This window comes from Takifugu rubripes, chromosome 9, assembly GCF_901000725.2.
Source record: "Takifugu rubripes chromosome 9, fTakRub1.2, whole genome shotgun sequence".
NCBI classification, from domain to species: Eukaryota; Metazoa; Chordata; class Actinopteri; order Tetraodontiformes; family Tetraodontidae; genus Takifugu; species Takifugu rubripes.
The window spans coordinates 1503971-1523604 of record NC_042293.1 but is presented as its reverse complement, the minus strand read 5'-3'; the positions used below and the strand labels follow the sequence as shown (position 1 = coordinate 1523604).

The 19634-nt window shown below is 51.8% G+C and overlaps 1 protein-coding gene across 2 annotated transcripts; it reads left to right on the top strand.

The window, feature by feature from the left end:
• The first annotated feature begins 11380 nt into the window (after window positions 1–11380).
• On the top strand, window positions 11381–19613 carry rgma (repulsive guidance molecule BMP co-receptor a). Of its 2 annotated transcripts, none has more exons than XM_029841429.1 (4): window positions 11381–11532; window positions 14419–14534; window positions 15355–15872; window positions 17212–19613. In XM_029841429.1, exons 1-4 carry the CDS (start codon window positions 11519–11521, stop codon window positions 17908–17910), a joined length of 1347 nt encoding a protein of 448 aa, XP_029697289.1. In that variant the 5' UTR covers window positions 11381–11518; the 3' UTR covers window positions 17911–19613. The 2 variants fall into 2 exon arrangements, with proteins under 2 accessions (XP_029697289.1, XP_011605160.2); XM_011606858.2 differs by having other exon boundaries at window positions 11394–11532; window positions 14365–14534.
• The last annotated feature ends 21 nt before the right edge of the window (window positions 19614–19634 follow it).

The following is a 19634-nucleotide window of genomic DNA, read 5'->3' as shown; positions in this document are numbered from 1 at the left end:
AAAGGGATCGTATCTGCACGCTCGGTGGCAACAAAGGCTGATACGTGGTCCTCGCCGCCTCGGACGGCCCGATTAGGATCTCGCCACAGCACGTTTCCGCACTTTCATCCCGGACCTGCGCTGTTATTTCTCCGCTCCACTGGGGGAGGCAGAGCAGGGCTTGGTGTAAACACCTCGCGAGGGCTTTCACTCCCTCGCTCCCCGTGCAGGTGGAACGCTGCGGCCCCCTCCCCCCCGCCCCGGTACGAGTGTCTTTTCAGCGGGTTCGGGGGGTCACCGTTTTCCCACCAGGGAAAATCTTGTTTCAGCACCTACATGATGATGCACGACGCGCTCTGGGCTTTCAGACCGGTGGCTTTCAATGAGAATTCCTCTGTTTCTGTTCTTCCAGAGGGCCAGTGAATACAAAATCAGCATCTCTATGAAACGCTCCCACCCTGCACAACACACACACACACACACACACCCTAAGCTCCAAATAACCCCGGCTCCCTTCCCCCCACCCAGCCACTATTCTGTGAAGTTAGGAATCCATAGGAGGTTTATTTGAGATGCAGGCACAAGTGTGAGAACAGCGGGCTTGGGAAAAACCCCTTCCTCTGGCCTGAATGGAGAGGGCTTGAAAAACCGGACGTTTTCCAGGAACCTCCTTCAGCGGCGGGGCCTCGTCCTCTGTCAGCCGCTTCCATTCGGGGCGGGGGAGAAATAAAGCTTCATTATTGCCTTATTTGTCTGAGTTTCATTTAAAGTCCTCCCAATGCTCCAGTTTCCAACCAGAATAATAATGGTGACGGTCCAGTCTGCCCTCAGCTGGCGAGGTCACAGATCAGATGCTTCACCCACAGCCGAGGCTCTGCTTAGCTACTGCTGCTCCTAATTGAAAAGAAAAAGTCAGTCGCCGTGGTACCCAGCTGCTCCATTCAGCCCCGTTCCCATTTACGCCGCCTGAAAACATCAAAGCGGGTCACTGTCAGAACCCAGAAAGCCTTTAGACTGGGCTTCACCGGCAGCAGTCCAACCGTCAGGACATGAATAATTCATGGCATCGATGAATTACAGGCTCCTCATGTGGTTCCTCGTGTGAAAATATGTCACAGAGAAGACTTCCTCCTTTCCCTCCTCACCGAACGGAATTTAGCGGCTAACTCGCTCACGCGAACCTCACGTCCGTTCTTGCGTTGAGTTTGAAAAGTTGTGATTTTCCTACCACTGATGCAGAGAAGACGTTCTCAGAAGCTTGACGACCTGCATCATGAGGTCTCGCAGCTATTTTTCTTTAATTTTAAAACCCCTTGATCAAAAAGAGAAATTCCCTTCGGTGTCTTTATTCTTCCGTCTGGTCCGACTGCACTCGAATAGGAGCCGATTTTGACAAGTAAACACTGAAAACGTGCTTGTGTTTTCCTTCCAAACCGAACCTGGAGCGCCCGGCTGGCTCGTGGCGGAGTGGCGTGATTGATACCGTCTTGCGAGTGTTGTGGCTTTCTGGGAACAAAAATCCCCGGAGAGGACGCTGACGCAAGCGCAGCTCTGCAGAGACATTCCACATTTGTGTTCCATCCAGGCTGCTGCGCTTGATTTGTGTCTGCATGAGTGTGTGTGTGTGTGTGGGGGGGGGGGGGTTCGGCACGTTGGACTGGTGACATGAGAGGAAAATCCGTTCCATGATGGAACGACCTCGATGACAACATGAGCCACAGGCGCACACGTGCGATCCCATGTCCTCCAAGAGGACAAATCCCATGACGTTTGTGTCCGTAGGTGGTATTTGGAGTCAAGAAATGCATCAATAAGTCGGAGCAAATGATTTTCTAGTTAGCAGTCTAGCACTACTAGCACTACTACACCTGCGGGGAGGGGGGGGGCACAAACAGAAAGTTTGGGGTTCACACCTGCTCTGCTGCACATGTACTGATGTTTTCTAAAGTTTTACAGCATTTAATGTTTTGCATGTACAGATTTAGGAGCGAAAACAGGGAGATTATTACTACTTATATCACTGTAGATTATGCGACGCCATTAACTAGCTGCTGTCTAACACGTGTAATAGCCGCATATTTATATATATATCATTATAATATATTTATTCTCTTATTTATAATAAAGCACTAATACACCTTATTCAACGTGATGGTTAATCAATATATGTTGCCTAAAGTGTTCCATGATATCACTCATATGTATCAATTAACATTATTCGACATGATAGAGTAAATATGATAATAATGTGTGTAAGCGCATCAGGAATTATTTTATCCTCCTCCCTCGTCTCCTTTGTAGCTAATGAAAAACGAACCAGTTGGGGGAAACGGCTTTTTGGGAGGTCTGCGGCTTTAATTAACGCCGAGTTTGGGGCGGACAGCTGTGATGGCGGCGGACGGGCCCGTCGCAGGTGCTGCGCCGGCGCGGGCAGGAATGCGCAGGGGGGGCTTGACAGAAGAGGCCATGTGCAAAAATAAAACGACAGGTGGTTGGTCTGAGCCGACGCCAGGCTGCCAAAAGGAGTTTGCCTTGGGGAACCTCGTGGAAGCGCGACGGCCTGAATGGAAATGGCAGCGTTTAAATCCGTTCCCCGTCGGAAAACAAGGGGAGCTTCTTTACCTGTTCTGGGGCTTCATGAACGGGCTGAAAATGTGGGTGTGTGCAGACTTTAAAAGGGGGGTTTTAAGAGGCCTTCTCTCTGTGATGTTTTAAACACGTTAGCTGAAGATTGAAGCGAGTTTTAGAGTTTTAGGTTGGCTCCTTTGTGCAGCTGCGGGACACACAGGAGATTTTGTGTATTTTCTGTGTGCAGAAACGTGACATCGTCCGTGACTGTGGCAGCTGTGCTCTAAACCTCACAGCTTCCAGCTGAAGCAAACATCCCCAGGTGCGCCGCAGCGCTAACGCTGGAGCGCTTTTCTCTTGGAGGTGCCTGTAAGTTTAGGAGCAGAAACATATTCGATTTTACTCAGCCCGCTCACACACGAGTGTCAGCCAATGAAAACATGTCGGACGGAGCGTTCCTGCCAGGCTGGAGTGGTGGGAGAAGTGCGAGACGGCTCGAAATTAGCGGAAGAAGCACCATAATTCCTTTCATTTTGAGCGCTTAGCAAACGCTCAATGAACGGAGAAGCCCTCTGCGACTGCGGTGCGTTTATTGTTTTATTACTGTACGGTAAAAAGAATGACACTTGGGTTTATTGTGGCTGAGGTGGGGGCATCTTTGGTGGTCTAGTTGTACAACTTTATTATTGTCTAGTTTGCACTAGGTCGGTTCTTAAAACAATAAATCTACAGAATCAATACAACATTTCCAAGAGATTTCCTGAATTTTGCTGTGCTGGGCATTTTTAGGTTCACCTTTTTTGTCCAGTCAGGGCCTCCGTTGTGTAAAAACAGGGTGTCAGATCATGACAGGAAGAGAGTAGTTTGCAGTTTGCACCCAGAAATTTAAATCCAGACCCTTTTTTCCAGCTCAGTTCTGTATTTTTTGCCCCAATGTTTTAGTGAAGTCAACGCTCCACAACAGGAACAGATGGAATGTGTGTTTGTCTTGTGGGTGTGTGCTCAGGTGCGTGTCTCGCATCACGCCGGCCTTCCTCGGCGTTACAGCGACAGGTTTCCATCCCCGCGCCTCTGTGCGAGGAGCTCTGCGTGCCGGGGCCTGTTTCTTAAACCCACCATTCTGACGTACACAACGCGCTGTCAAAGCTCATCCAGGCTTTGTGTTAAAGATTAGCAGAGCAGATACGGCGCAGCCACGGGGGGGACGCGCTCACCCTCGCCTCCTCTGAGATGATTCTTTGGGTTCTGACGCGAGGTGGTCAGCAGCCGTGTCAGAGGAGGCGATGATGTCAGAGCTTAGGGGGAAAAGAATGAAATCTGCCCATAGCAGCTGTGATTAGCGAGTCCCCATGAGGGTTACAGCAATAACCTCAAGGGTTATTAGCAAACAAAGTAGCCTAATTTAACCAGCCTGACAGGTTAAGGGTTTGGGAACTGGGCTTAAACCACAGCACAATGGGCGCCCAGTTATTTCCAACTGTTTCTCAGCCTGAGAACTGCACGAGCCATCATGTCCAATTAGTGCTCCGCTCTTATGTCACAACCCAGAGGTTCAGAGCGGCGACTCGCAGCAGCATGAGGGTAGCGACGGCTCCTGGGGAGGAGGAAATGTGCTGCAGGAACGCATTCCTCTATCAGAGAACGCTCTTCTGTCTGCGATCCAGCTGCCTTTGGCATTAAATAAGCCAGCTCTTAGCAGGTAACTAGGTTTTTTTTTTACCAAAAAAACCCATGTTATGGCCAATGGATCATATTTGGCTCCCTGGTTTTCAATGGAAAGATGGAATGTTTAATATCTGCACCAAATAAATCTGCTCTGAGACGCGTCTGCTCGTCTGCCGCCGGGTGACGCTCAGCTGCTCCATTTCGTCTCCACGTTTGGACTGAAAGAGCATCAACGGTCCGAGTACTCGGCCATCCTTACTGTTGTTCCTCTGAGCGGTGGGTGGCATCACTATTTTCGCTCAACTCTAAATATAAAAGTTCCAAACCTCCCTTTAAGTTCTCCATACGCTCCTCTCCTCTCCGGGCCGGTCTGGTCTGGTCTGCTGGTGGTCCTCACAAGCCTGACCCATCAATCCCATTCTGCATTTACAGGACTGAGAAGCGCCTGGACCACCTGACGCTGGTCCACCTGACGCCTCGCCGTCCCTCCATCTATCAGCTGCTAACTGCTGCTTGTTATTAAGGGGGGGGGGGTGGAACCTCCACCCTGGGCAGGTCAGAGGTTCATAGCAGGGCACACACTCACTCACACACTCCCAAGTAGGGGCAATTCAAGTGGAGAACCAGGAGAAAACCCACTCAGATTGTAAAGTAGGTTTGGATATTCAGTCAAACCCTCCGTGCTCTTCTGAAGAGAATTAGCAAGAATGTTCAGATGATCTGTTTGTTCTTGTGTACGAGCTGAATTCTTGGCTCTGGGACCTGGCACAAATGGACTTTCTTATCTGAGACGACAGAACGATTCCACTTTTCTCCTCCGCTGAGGCTTCCCAGCTTATACTGAAGGCACAGAAAAAGCACACAAAGGCTGATTTTTTAAAGGGGCAAAGGTGATCAGACTGAATCTTTGTTCTCCCGGATCAGGATAAAGTCGGGTTTTCGGCTCACAATGCAGGTTTGACTGCTGCTGCTCTGGAATTTGCCGAGCTACAGCTGGGATCGTAAGTGCGGATCACCTTACTGTGAAAAAGAGACTGATAGCAGCTGGAAAACAAATGAGCATGTGTCAGCCATCTGGAAAAGTCACCCAAAAAAACACCATCCACCCCCTGTGCTCAGACAATGGCGCCGTTTTCCTGCCCTGAAAAGACTCGCTCCCCTTTTTTCTGCAGCAGATGAAGCAGAACGCTCCTGTTCCTACCTCGGATGTCACAAATTCGGGGCTTTGGTGCCCTTGAAAGTGGAACCTGTAATCACCCCACGTTCCATTTTCCGTGCAGTCTCGCCGTGCACCTGCTGGCGCTCGTGACGCACCCGCTAAATTTGTGGAAATGCTAAATGTGTCTACGGGTCCAACAACAAAGGGCTCTTAGATGGTGGAGTTGAGGAGCTTTTATGCAAATGTGTGGGAAAAGAAACGCAAGATGCGCTCTTCAAATGGTAGGAGTGGATGCAGCTCTTCAGAACGCCACGCTAGAAAGTGGGCTGCTATCAAGGGGAATATTGTGGCGCGTTTATAGTGTTTTTTTTGCGTCCACACAGTGAGTTTATGTGTGATTTTATGGCCTCTTGATTGATAAAATCAGAGCAGAGACTCTAAGGTTGAAAGGGTTTGGACAGAAGGGAGGGATGAATAAACAACACATCATCTGAAGCTCTCTGAATACGTTAAATTAAATCTGCGGGCCAACGTTACGTATGGGATGGTTGATGTTTGCCCTTGATTTGAGCATTTAAGGGTGGAATTTAAGGTGAACTAAATAAACCTTATTCTCGAAGCTACCAACCTGATAGTGAGACCACAAGACCGCCGATTGGGTTTGGTTCTTTAGGACCTGAGACACAACAATCGACCTTTGTGAATTCCTGGAATGTCTGCGGGTGTCAGGTGCGCTGCACGCCATCGGAATTTACTGCTCCGCCTGGCAAAGCGCTGCACAAGAATAGACGGGACAGTTTGGGTGATCGGGCTGCTGCACAGTCTGCCGATTCCCCATTTATGGATCGTTTTTTTCCTTAAGTACAGCCGCCTCTTTTCCCAAAATTCCCGCCTAAATCCCAATGACGCCGCTGAGAGATGGAACCAAACGGAGTGACCGACGGTGGAGCACCGACTAAAACTCAAAAAAAGGAAGATCAAACGATGCTTAAATGTCAAATCAACGTGCAGCTATGAAAAGGGAAGTCATTTTCATGTTCTTCCGCGGTTACAAAGTGGTCCTGTGGGCTAAAAATAGCCGCCCCGGCGACTCAGCGATTATTTATTCAAAAAAATTCTGCTGTGTGTCACCAGCACCTGAACGAGTGAATCCATCCGAGGCTCCTCTGCTTTCTGTTTCCCCGTTTACAGAGCTGAGCTGATTTACATGTCCTGACAGCTGCAGAGAGATCTCTGTCAGGACATGTGATAGCTGCACGTCAATGTTTCCCTGCCGTGTGTCATTTATCATCTCATTCAGGGCTCATCAGCCAGAGGTGCGCGGACAAGCAGCAGCACACCTCTGGCGGTTGTGAAATCCGCCTTTCACCGTTCATCCCAGCCTCAGAGAGGCCAGAGATCATTTTCAGCATCTCGCCCCCCCCCCCCTCAGGAGCATCAACAGGGGCCCAGTCGCAGAATCATACCACATATTATGCTAAGGTTAAATATGCGGCGATTCCCGCTCAAACATTAATTTGAGTGAAGCGGGCTGCGTGTCGAGGCAGAGGAGGTAAAGTCAGAGTGCCCTGAAGGGAACGCGGCGTGCTGATGTTATTCTGGCTCATCCACTGGGGCTTGCTTTCTTTCTTTCTTTCTTTGTTTTTTTTTTTGTTTTTTTACTGGAGGGTGGGGGCGCGCTCTGCTCCAGTTTCACAGCCCTGCGAGAGCTGTCAGTTAAAGCTCAGCAGCTTCCGTCGTCGTACCGCTGCTCAGCAAACACCTGACCAAACACTCCTGTTGGACCCCTCACACGTGCGGGCCTGGACCAGGAGCCCGAAAGCCCCCCCCCCCCACCCCGTTCTGCTGAGCGTTAATTAACCTCAATGCATATTAAGCACAGTCCTCCAGCGACGAGATCTCACGAATCAAACGGTGCGGTTTGTTCAGCTTCAGCCACGTGCTTTTGCTCCTGATCCAATTAACCCGCCCGGACTTCAGGAGACCAGACAGAGAAATTGCAGGATCATTTTCCCTGTTTCGATCGATAACGCCATCGTCAGGCCCGGGGGGGACCGCCGCAGCGCTCCGCCAGTCCTTTTCCTGTAATTAGACGTCTTCCTTGGCTTCAATTAACGCGGACCCAAAGCGGTGACATTTCCAGAGCTGGTTAATGAGCAACAGAACCGGTGTCGGCTACCGGCGTTGCCACTCGTCATAGGTGGAAACTGGGACTCTGTTGTCTCCGGCAACGACGCACGAAGCGTTTCCAAATGTTTGCGGGCGTCTAATGAAGAAGAGCTCAAAGATGGCGCGCGTCTCGATAATGAGTTTCAGACGAGTCGCTTCGAATTCCCGCTCTCCGTCCTTTTTGGAGAAGCTATAAATATTTCAGCGTAGAAACGATCTTTGTCTCTGCCCTAATTCTGGGGCTCCATTTCCCTCTGAGCTGGGGATAAGCCGGACGGGCTGTTGCAGGACGACTGAGCCTCGATGACGGTTCAGAACGCCAATTTATTTTGCAAGTCTAATCTGCTGCACTGCGCAGACCTTGAAAGAAACGACATCCCATCACATAAATGTCTGCGTTTCATCCCAGCAGTTGGGGAAAACAAGGGGAATGGAAGCAATAACTTGAGATGGGGGGGGGGGATCGCAGGTACGAGGTCAAAGCAAGAGAAGAAGAATCGTGTTCCGCTGTTGTTGTTTGCCGTCTCCATAGGAACTCATAATATGTTGCATCAACAGGTGGATTTTAGCTCTGTTCCGCTGAGCTGGACTGATTTATTGCGTAATAAACGGGCTGTTTGTGGGAGTTGGAAGCAAATGCGCGTCGCATTCCACGTACAGCTTGAAGAATTGGCCCAATTCTTCCTGCTCACAACTGGCAGAGCATAAAAGATTCAATCGGAGTCGAGGTTTCGCATAATTTGCTTGCACCTGCAAAAACTGGAGCTTTTTTCCCCCCCCCTCCTCTCGCTGTGGCTATTGTGGTAAGATGGGACAAAGGGAAGGGCAGGACGAGGTCCCCGCAGCTGTGCACACAGGACACCGAGGCCAGATGAAGCCAAGTCGTAGCGCGGCCAAGAATTTAGGATGGTCGAATTCAGGGGGAAAAAAACACACACTGGAAACACGGTTTTGTTCCGTATTTACTGGGGTTTTACGCGGATCAAGGGTGGACGTTCGGAAGAAAGACAGGACAGGAGAGGACGGCAACAGTCGGAGCAGGTTTTCCTAAAACCAGCTGACAGAGAGGCAAAATGGTCGCACCCCCGATTCATTTCTCATTATTTCTAAACAAAACAACGCTTATCTGAAGCTGAATATATACTGTCGATCTTCTGCTTTTTGCTCAGAATTTCAGACAGGAAATTAAAAAGGCAGCTGTTTGATTCAGATAAGCTTGGATCCATTTACGGCATGTTGCATACTAATGTAGCTCTAGCGTGTGTGTGTGTGTGTGTGTGTGTGTGTTTTACCCTGGAATCAAAACATTCCCTACGCTATTTGTCTCTATATGTGAGCTCTGTGCATTGTTCCCTGCACTGAGATCAGCTGTAAATACCATCAGAGCCAATTATGTGTCACACACTCCAGTCTGGATCAGACCATGCCTGGAATTAAACACTGTGCATTATTCTCGCTGGATTTCAGGCAGGCTTTTAAAAAAAAAAAAGGGGTGAAAAGGAAGGAGCGCACCTTCTTTGGTGGAAATGAGAAAGGGGAGTCTGTAATGAGGCTTTCCACATTCAAGCCCATTCCTCTGTTTGCACGGATGGACCAATTTGCAAGCTCCAGGCATTGGGATTGTTCCCCGAGTGCGGGGCAGTAATTCCACGCAGCGTCTGAGCCCCACATATCACCTGTTAATAGAATTTTTTGAATTCATGCTCACACCTTATTACCACAGAATGAACTGGCCCCCTTTTGAAATGTCAGTCATGCTCCGAGGACACACATCTCAGTCCATTTGTTGGCACCACTGACGACCGAGTGGCTTTCTTCTGGTTAACTGGGCAACATTTTCTCATTTGACAGCCTTTAGAAGGAGAGAAGCGGGTTTTTTTTAACACCTAAACGCATCTATAAGGCCTCCTCATCTGGGTGTGTGTGAATTTGTGACACACAATCCATCTCAAACATAAAGATGGATTATTTTTACACGATTATGTGTGTGTAGGCAACACACGGCGTCGCTTTGACCTCATTCAGGAGTCGGTAATCAAAAGATGAGACGTTATTGTAGAAATTTGGATCGGAAAAAACCATTCATTTTAATCTGCCGATTAGGCGATCGGCTCGATCCTCTTTCCCTCTCTAATGTGCACGTTTCGACATTTGAAGGCAACACGGCGTGATCCATCTGGACAAGATGTTGAATCATCCCAGTCTAAAAGGATCCGGAGGTTTTAGGATGAGTCTCTCCAGGTCAGGTGGTGCTGCTGCACGTCTATTTCTCTATTTTTAAAACTGTGTGTATTTTTTCAGAGCGCCAAGAGCTGCGGCATATGTGCATGTTGCCTGTCTGTTCGGGTTTTCGTCCTCGTGAGGACGTTTCTGAAAATGTAAAAGGGGAGTAAAAACACCTGCCTGGAAGAACGTCGTCCTTGGGGAGGCTTCTCAGATTAACGAGGCCTGATGCGATGCGACAGGCTCATTGCGATGCTGCGGGGCTCCAATAGCAAGAGGAAGGTCAATAACAACACGTGTCCCCGTCCCCGTGCGTCTCCTCCTCACGTCCCAAAGCTCGTCTGCTCCGAAACGTCCCTCAAACGCCTTGAGGGACAATCAACGTCTGTCGGAGCTTTGAAATCTGGGAATTGTCAGGGAGCCTCGGCCGTGTGGCTCTTCGTGGTTTGTAAAAATGAGTGTGTGGGGGGGGGGGGGGGAGTGTGTCTTATAGCTCTGATATGTAAAGATCATAACGTCCCAACGAGGCAGCGAACGCAGCAGCTGTGTTCGAAACGGGCCCGGCATCCGGCACCTCTAAGCCCGCTCCTCTCACTCCGGGGTGTCCCGCTCTCATGTTCTAACGTTACATGGGTGTAAAATGTGCTGCCTCTCGGCGGCCATCTGGGAGGGGGCAGGTCTGGGGGCAGGATGGTAATCGGGGTGGATTACGGGGGTCAGTCTCTGGATCCACAAAGGGGTCGCGACTGTCGCTCCTGCGACATCTCCGGCATCGATCACAGGCTCGTCAGGAACTGGTCCTGTCAGCTCCGCGCTTGTGCCCCCCCCCAACCCCACTCTGTTGAGGAGTCCGGGGCAGCTATGATGTAAAGGCTCGGCGGGGGTGGGGAGATGTAGGAAGAGGTCTGGGTGGGTTTCGAGCTGGTGGGGGCGGTGGCCATATTTTCCTGCATGCACTCTGATCCTCGAACACAGGTGCAGCCCCCGCTCTCTGTGGCGGGTTTCTCCAACAAGTTCTGACCCCCCCCCCCCCACCCCCCCCATCCAAATTTTGCATGAAGAAGAGGCTGATCCTCTTCCTCATCTTCAGGCGGATCAAGGAAACTTTTATTCCTGACCTTGATGCATCCCAATAAAACCCGAAGCTGCTGCCTCTAATCTGAGGGGTGCATCAGGGGGAAGTTGAGGAGGGGGGGGGGGGGGGGGGGTGTTATGGGGGGGGGGGGGGGGGGGGGGGGTTCACAGCTGAGATGCTGGGCTCCCAGTGGCGTCACGCAGAGCCGATCATTGTCTCTCTCACACTTCGTAACGAGGCATTTCACCACATCCAGAGAGCGGATCAGGCTGTGCGCAGCGGCGGCGCAGCAGCATCGCCCCCGGGCTCCTTTCCCCCCTCTCACTCCCGTCCCACATTTAACCAGAGTAGTTACTGGACCTACCCGCTCAGAATGTTTCCCTGTCCGGCGGGTTTGATAGTCAGGGGGAGGCGAGCGGTGGTCGCCCTGCGGGTGCGAGGAGCGCCCGTTTAGATGAGTCCCGGTGGCGTGAAGACGCGCTTCGATCGCACAGAGGAGCAGATCTCTGGACACCACGCGCGGATCCGCGACCTCTCCGAGGGCGTTGGGATTTGGGATTACTGTGGAACCGCAGCTGTTTGAAAGGACTGGTGGGGGATATATTTTTGGAGTCTTCTCTTTTTTTTTTCTGTCATTCGCCGTCCGGGTTCCTGCAGGACTCCAGAGCCGCGGAGAGCTCATGCATTCGCCAAGGTATGTTCAAGACTCCTCTGCGTTTATGTCGTGCGTGGTCAATCTATCCTCCGGGGGATGCAGGTTGTTGGGAACTTCGCACATGATGTGTTCCACGCACAACCTCGCGCTGTCACTGCCTGAGCGCGCCCAAAGCCGCCGGAGAGGTCGGCTGTCTGCAGAGCCTCGCCTCTTCTGAAAACCCCACGTTGCATGACAATTAGTGCACCGACCGGGCGGTCCGCGGGGCTCGCGTTTAATGACAGGTTTGGTTGTCCTGGTCGTGCCATGTGCGTGTGCGTCATGACGGGAGGCTTCGCGATCACGGCCCAGAGCAAGCGCCATCTGTTGGAACACCACGCCGAATAAAAACATGGAATAACGTGGGATAAAGCCCAATATGCATGAATGTGACACTTGACAAAGGAGGCCACGTTCCTGACATTATGTAATGCGTGCAAATGGCCTCCGATGACAGCTAATTACGTTTCAAAGAGAAGCACCATAAAATGTGACTGGATGTGATGGATTGTGGATTATTGTTGGTGTATGATCTTTATTGCCTTATTTAATAAGCAGTAAAGGTTTGCAGACGTTTAAGTGACTGCTGACCAATTTTTTTGATTTATTAATTAAATCTATCCCCTCCAGCCCTCCAAAAAATATAAATACATTTTTAAAACAGTCCATGTTTTTTTTCGTTTATTTTTTTTTAAAATAGCTCCTGATTTAGGTTTGCTAATTAGAGCTGATAAAATGAATATAAAAAGATTGAAATTTGAAAAACAATGCATGATTATGGTGCCATTTTTCCTTATCTAGTTAGCTGTCTGTAGCTATTAGCTACCCATCTTTATTTTTTTGTGAAAGACTGAATCAGGCAGTCTTGGGTGTTAAATGCCTGCACCAGAGCAGAAATTCTCCCGTATTGACCCAGATTCATGTCTTTGCTTAAATGACACACTGCACACATCTCTATATTTAAAAAAAAGAATTATCATAACCAGAAATGAAGAAATGTGTCAGACATCTTTAACTGAAGGCATATTTCTCAGCCATTTGAGGCAGAAATAGCTTAAATAAACGAATAGCTAAAGCGTCGCCTGTCAAATCGGAGCGGGTTTGCATGCTAACGGTGTCTGCTTCGCGGTCATGTTTCACCTTCATGCACATCTATTTGTCACGTGTGATCTGCAGTCTAGAAACAGGGACAGATCCCAGTTAATGGAAGAATATCGTCTGTGGATCCAGAGGCCAGTATCAACTCCATCAGCAGCGCCGCCAAAGCCAAACCGAGCCCATTTACACGTATCTCTGACCACCTCTCAGCCCATTTAAACGTATCTGTGACCACCTCTCAGCCCATTTAAACGTATCTCCGACCACCTCTTAGCAGCCATTCTCCTCAGACATGGACCAATGTAAATATGTTCCAGCTGTGGGCTCACCCTTGTGGAAAACATGCAGGCTCAGACCTCATTCGGCACCAAGCATCCATCATGCCGGAGAGAGACAGCCGTCACAAAGACGCCCTCTGCTCTGTGGAAAAATACTGTACAACCACCCAAAACCCGCGCTCGCATGCTGCCTGGGCTCAAAGATAACATTTTAAACATCCCAACTGGAGGATTTTGGTGCTTGATGGCCTCGTCTGCGTATTGGGGTTTAAAATACAGCGCTTCTCCATGTTTAATTCATGTGATCGGTGCTGCTTTACTGATCAATATTTTCTTGGAAGGGCTCAATAAGGAGCAGCTCGCGGTTTCATCTCTCCTCTGGGAATTTGGGTTGACTAGCAACAGGAGGGTGCACGAGGTTACGTTTGTCTCTCTACACTGGGTGGTAAATGATTGATTTTTCAAAAAAAATCCATTTATCTTAAGTTTAGTGTTTTCTTTTTTACTGAAATTTATTTATATTGTTTTTAATTTTTATTTTATAGATATTCGCTCCTTCCCAGAAGTACATCCGACACCTGACATTTAATTATCTTTTTTAGCTAACTGATTTTTACTTAAATGATTGGACAGTTCTGTATATATTAGATAAACCGAGGTTAAAATAGGAGGCACAAAAAATGTAAATAAGGTATTTATTATTTGTGGTTCTGGCCCTGACAGTTGGGGGGGTCTAAAGATGACTTGTTAATGAATTTGGCTGGCAAATTTAACCTTCTCTAGTTCCTCTCTAGTTCCTCTCTAGTTCCTCTGAGATGCTGGTGCTGTTCACTAGACCAAAACTAGTCAGCAGATCAGTCAGCCGTGGATAGACAGCACCATTAAAACAATAATTAAAATAAAATCAGAGCTCTGTATGGTGTGTAAATGTCACATAATATCGCACAAATTAATTCAACGTTTTAGTTTTTTTAGGGGGCAGAAGAGTGTTTGGTGGATTGTGATGCGTTCACGGACAGGGTTCTCACCGCGTTCCTAGTGAGGCGTTCACGGACGGAGCGAGCCACCGCCGGTGAGGCGTTCACGGACGGAGCGAGCCACCGCCGGTGAGGCGTTCACGGACGGAGCGACCCACCGCCGCCCGGCTGCTCCCCCCCAGAACAATCGCGCACCACTGAGGTGTAATTTGAAGCGTCGGGAGGGGGCGTTCAGGGTCGGGCTGGCCGCCGCGATTGGCTCCGTGTGTCGGCCGGGTCTCGGAGGCTGCGCCTCCTCGACACTCCCCTAAAAGGAAGAGTAAATGGTCCCGCACTCTCAGCTCGTTAAGTCCGCCGCAGTGAGCACCGCCCGGCCAAAACCACCACGCCCCCCCCCCCCCCGAACAACCAGGCGTTCGTTATGAGTAAACGGGAGCCACTTCAGACCTCTTTTATGGACTTTTTTGTGTTTTATCCAGAAGGACTCAAAGGCTCTAACTGCTTCTGTTCTTCCTTAATCCGGGTTTGACCAGGGAGAGGAGTAAAGTGCTTCCCCGAGCTGGATGGATGGTTATGGGGGTAAGAGGAAGACCCTCGGCGCTTGAAGTGTGCAGAGTCCTCGCCGTGTTTCTGCTGCTCTTCCCCGGCGGTAAGAAGTGTCTTTTTTTACCCTTTAAACCAGTTGTGAAGCCCTAAGTTGGTGGTTTGTGTCGGTTTTTCCGATGACGGAGTTTGGAAGCCAGCACAGCTAAACTGACTCCGGGTGCGGAGTCGCCACGTTTCTTTTTAAATTATTAACCCACAATCACGTAAAGTTCGACTATTAGATGTGGAGTTCCTAAGACCTGTTGAGCAAACGTGCACAAATGTCTAAATTTGCTGCGACGTGCGTGCTGGAATCCCCCCCAAAACCCAGCGCAGAACAAATGGACCCCCTTAATATCCAGGACTAACAAAGATGTCAAGTCTTGATGGATGGAACATCACCGGTTTAAGGCTCCACACCGAGATATTGATGTGTTTGGGGGATGGGGCCCAGCTCAGAATCTCCCATTATTCCTTTTCTTCTCCAGCCTCCTGTTGGGGAAAAAGCAAAGAATTCCCAGTGCGTGTCTTGGAAGTTCTCTGCCTTATCTTGGGATGATTTAAAGGCCACCGTTCTTTCCAGTTCTTTCCATCCCATAAACTCCTCGTGAATATTAACAACGACCTATACGTGCGAGCCAAGACGACAGGACGCCTGTTCTGGGTCCTGCTTTGGAGCGAGCTCCTTCCACGTCTGCCAGATTCTTATCGGGCGCCCTCGTGCGTCACGCCAACAATCGGGATAAAACGCGGATACTCGAGATCCAGACGGGAGCAGGCGTGGGGGTCGTTTTAAGGTTAACTAGGGCCGATGTGGCGCGAGAGGAGTCGAGGCCCTTCCAAACGAGTGGATCCTGACCATTTATCCCTCTCTCTCCTGACAGCGAGCCGGCCGTGCAAGATCCTCCGGTGCAACTCCGAGTTTTGGGCCTCCACCTCCAGCTCTGGTCAGGAGGAGGAGTTCTGCACGGCGCTGCGCGCCTACAACGGCTGCGTCCGCCGCACGGCGCGCACCTGCCGTGGCGACCTGGCGTACCACTCCGCCCAGCATGGCATCGAGGACCTCATGAGCCAGCACAACTGCTCCAAAGAGGGGCCCACGTCGCCGCCGCGCGCCCGCACGCCGCCGCCGCCCCTCCCCCCGCCGCTCCAGCCCGACACCCAGGAGCGCTCCGACGGCCCCGAGGCGTGCCACTACGAGCGCAGCCCGCCGCGCGGCGCCGCCCAGCCCAACTACACCCACTGCGGCTTCTTCGGGGACCCGCACCTGCGGACCTTCGGGGACGACTTCCAGACGTGCAAGGTGGAGGGGGCGTGGCCGCTCATCCACAACAGATACCTGTCCGTGCAGGTGACCAACACCCCCGTGGTGCCGGGATCTCTGGCCACCGCCCCCAGCAAGGTGAGGGTCCTCCGCTAGCGTCGGTGGAAGCTAGCCTCAGCGAGGCTAATCCGCGGACCAACGAGGCTCTCGGCGAAGCAGACGGCGCCGCGTCGCTCCAGTTTGTAGTCTTGTGTGCGTTCGCCCGACGGGGGCGGTTGTTCTGTCGGACCGGTTCGGCTTTGGAGGCGTTCCATGGCGATGGATACGGGAGCCAAACCCCCGCTCAGCTGCAGAGATCTGGATAAGCTACGTCAATAGCGTGCTAGCGCCGCCGACAGCCGCTTCCTGCATTATGGGATGCTTTGGGTTCTGGCTCCTCGTGGCGCTGCCGGCTCGCCAGCGGATAAAATCGCCGATTTTCTTTTCCATCTTCTGCAAAAGTTCTCCAAACAATAACCGGACCACTTAGCGGACAATCCGGACCGGAGCATAAGAGCACTTTGTCCTTAATGACGCTGGTAGAAAACGTAATTTTCTGTAATCAGGCGTTCTTAATGGGAGCCTATTAAGTATTTTTGCTCTATTGGGCTTTTAAAGTAATGGCATTTTTTTACGTCGCTGTTCTTGGAATCAAAAGAAACGGCTCTTTTTTCCCCGTCTTTATTTCGGGACAAAGGCAGAAGGAGGCCGGGGCCGGTTCCACCTGTGTAAACAGGGCTCTTCTGGTAACGGATCCACATTAGCGCAGCTCTGCCTCTGGTATGTTGCTCTTGTGAGAACAAATAAGACCGTCTGGTTATTTCCACCGTCTTTGTGAAGGACGATAATGTAGTGGGGGGGGGGGGGGGGTTCAGAAGCAGGACAGAAATAGAACTCAATGTAGGTGGGGGGGGGACTGGACTGGCAGCACCGGCGAGGGGGTTGGACTGTTAAGCTAATGGTGTATTTTGTCTGTCCCGGGCTAGCGAGCAGGAGGGTCCGCGCTGGTATCGGGGGGGTGACAATGGCCCATTGGTGCGCTGGGGGGGGTGGGGGGCAGCGTCCAGAGTTCTGACCAGCCTCATTTAATTAGCCCGGCGTATATCGCTGCGTCCTGGCCCGCCGCCACTCCCCGGAGCAGAGTTCGGGGGTTCACGGGCAGGTTTTCCAGCGCCATGAATGGATCTTCTTTGTGTCTGCGCACTGAGGGCCGGTTTCACACGGCGGGGGCTCGTGTTTTCGGAGGGCGTTTACCTCGGCCTCCCCCCGCGCGGAGCCCAAACGGGACACACGGAGCGAGCCGGCGGATCCCACTGGCGTGTTTTACCGCCGCGCCGCCGATATTTAGCGTGTTCATAGGAGCAGCGCCTCCACGCTGGGAATCTCTGGGTCTAATTAAAGGTGCCCCCCTCCCCCCCCCCCTCTTGTCTTTCTGCAGCTGACAATCATCTTTAAGAACTTCCAGGAATGCGTGGACCAGAAGATGTACCACGCGGAGACGGACGAGCTGCCCTCGGCCTTCGCGGACGGCTCCAAGAACGGCGGCGAGCGCCACGGCGCCAACGCCCTGCGCGTGGTGGAGCAGGTTCCCGGGCAGCACGTGGTGATCCAGGCCAGGTACATCGGGACCACCGTGGTGGTGCGGCAGGTGGGCCGCTACCTGACCTTTGCCGTGCGGATGCCGGAGGAGGTGGTGAACTCGGTGGAGGAAGGCGACGACCAGGACTTGTACCTCTGCCTCCATGGTTGCCCCGCCAACCAGCGCATCCACTTCAGGGACTTCAGGGCCCGGGCGGCCGAGGCCCAGGGCCCGGGCCGGGGCAGGAGCGGCGCCGGGGCGCACGGCTTCACCTACCAGTCGGCCAGAGCCAAGTGCAAGGAGCGTCTCCCGGTGGAGGACCTGTACTTCCAGTCCTGCGTGTTTGACCTCCTGTCCTCGGGGGACATCAACTTCACCATGGCGGCCTACTACGCCTTCGAGGACGTCAAGATGCTCCACTCCAACAGCAAGATGTACCACCTCTTCGAGAAGGACGCGTTTAAGAGCCGCGCGGCACCGAGGGACGGCGGGTCGGCGCCCCTCCTGGGCGTCCTGGCCGTCTTGTTCTGGACCCAGCGTTGCGCCCTCCGTCTCTAGTGGCCGCGTCCGTCCGTCTGTCCAGCAGCGACTCGCACCCCGCATCTCATTTCAACTACGTCGCCGCGTCCTGACCTCAGCCTGAGAACAAGCCCCCCCCCCCCCCCCCCCCCCCCCACCTCTCATCGCACCTGTTTAGCCGGTGTCCTGACGACCGGGGCCACAGTGGAGCTTTGGACGTCCCCCTGGGATTAAATCCCACATTCCCAGTGGGGTCGCATGCCGATGGGAAACTGAACAAGATGATCTTTTGCAGAAAGAGGAGTTGGCTGATCCCCCCCCCCCCCCACACACACACACACCCACCCCCCCACCCCCCCACCGGGGGGCGAGCCAGTGAATTTGCGGCTCATGCGGCGAAGCAGGAGGACCTGACGGGGGCTTTTGTTAACCTGCTCCGGGACCGTAGGATGTTAGAGGGACGTCTCCATTTGTGCTGCTGCGTAGATTCATCAGAGTGTGTGTGAGTGTGTGTGAGTGTGTGTGAGTGTGAGTGTGTGTGAGTGTGTGAGTGTGAGTGTGTGTGAGTGTGTGTGTCCCCGGTCTTTGACGCTCCAGGGTCGGATCAGTGCAGCGACTCCCAGAAGGAGCTGACAGAACCAGGAACCAGGGTTTAATCAGTAGTTTGCTCCTTCAGCCATCGTCTGAGCCGTCGCCCGGTTCTGGCGGCGTTTTAACGAACGCCCGTCCGGCACCTGCACCTGCGTTGGCGTCTGTGCTGTGCCGGGCCGGGCAGAACCTCTGGACCCGGCATTCCTGACCATTACGGTCATTATGGGACCGGCGAGGCCGCAGTGACGCAACAGGAAGTGGTTGGGCAACGCTGCACTTAAGGCGGCGTTTATGACTCCACCTGTGCTTCGGTTCTGGGATAACGATCCGGGGGAGTTCTGTTCCGATTTCCTGGGCGTTTGTGTCTGGATAATGAGCGGGCGGTTTACGCCGGGGCGCCGTCGTTCGCTCAACTGGCGTTCCCGAGTAACCGCGCCGACATGAACGCAGCGTCTATCTGTTGCTTCTGAAGGTGCGTTTGGGTGCTTCTCGCTGCGATCTGGCCGTTGCCGTGGTTACTGTCGCCCCTCCATTCGATGGTTTACACTGAAGTATTCGGGCAGGCCTTACTACTGCTACAAGGAACAAGTATCGGTGCGACCCAGGCGATATCCAGACGATTGTACCGATGGTTCTCGTGTTCATCCGTGTGCTTTGTATCGTGACTTTTGCAGTATCCGGTTCTACGTGTTACACGTGAGATGGTTTCGTGAGCTGTTGAGTTTCAATTTGTACAGTAACAGCTGTGTTTTTTTGAATTTGTTGGGGGGGTTTTTTGTGCATCTTATGTGAATGTGAAGCGTTTGGTTGTTTTTTGTTTTGTTTTTTTCTGAAAAGGGACTTTTACAAGAACGTGAAGGCCGCAGGAGGACCTGGCACACATCTGTCACGCAGCCCGTCGTGTCCAGAAAAGGGGACGGAGGAACTTCTGGGGCGTTCGCGTTTTTGAGTCTGAAGCACTTTATGTTTTTTGGGGTTTTTTTTATTTGGTTTGACATTACGTCAGGATTGTCGGTTCGAAATAAAAGGGGAAAAAAAATGGAAAAAACGTACCCAAGAGCTCAAAATTGTCTGTAGCAAAAGAGCAAATGTCATACAACAGCTGTTTATAATGTAAATTATTTATTGAATAAAAGAAAATGTCTTGGTGATGGCGTGTTTGAGTCATTGAC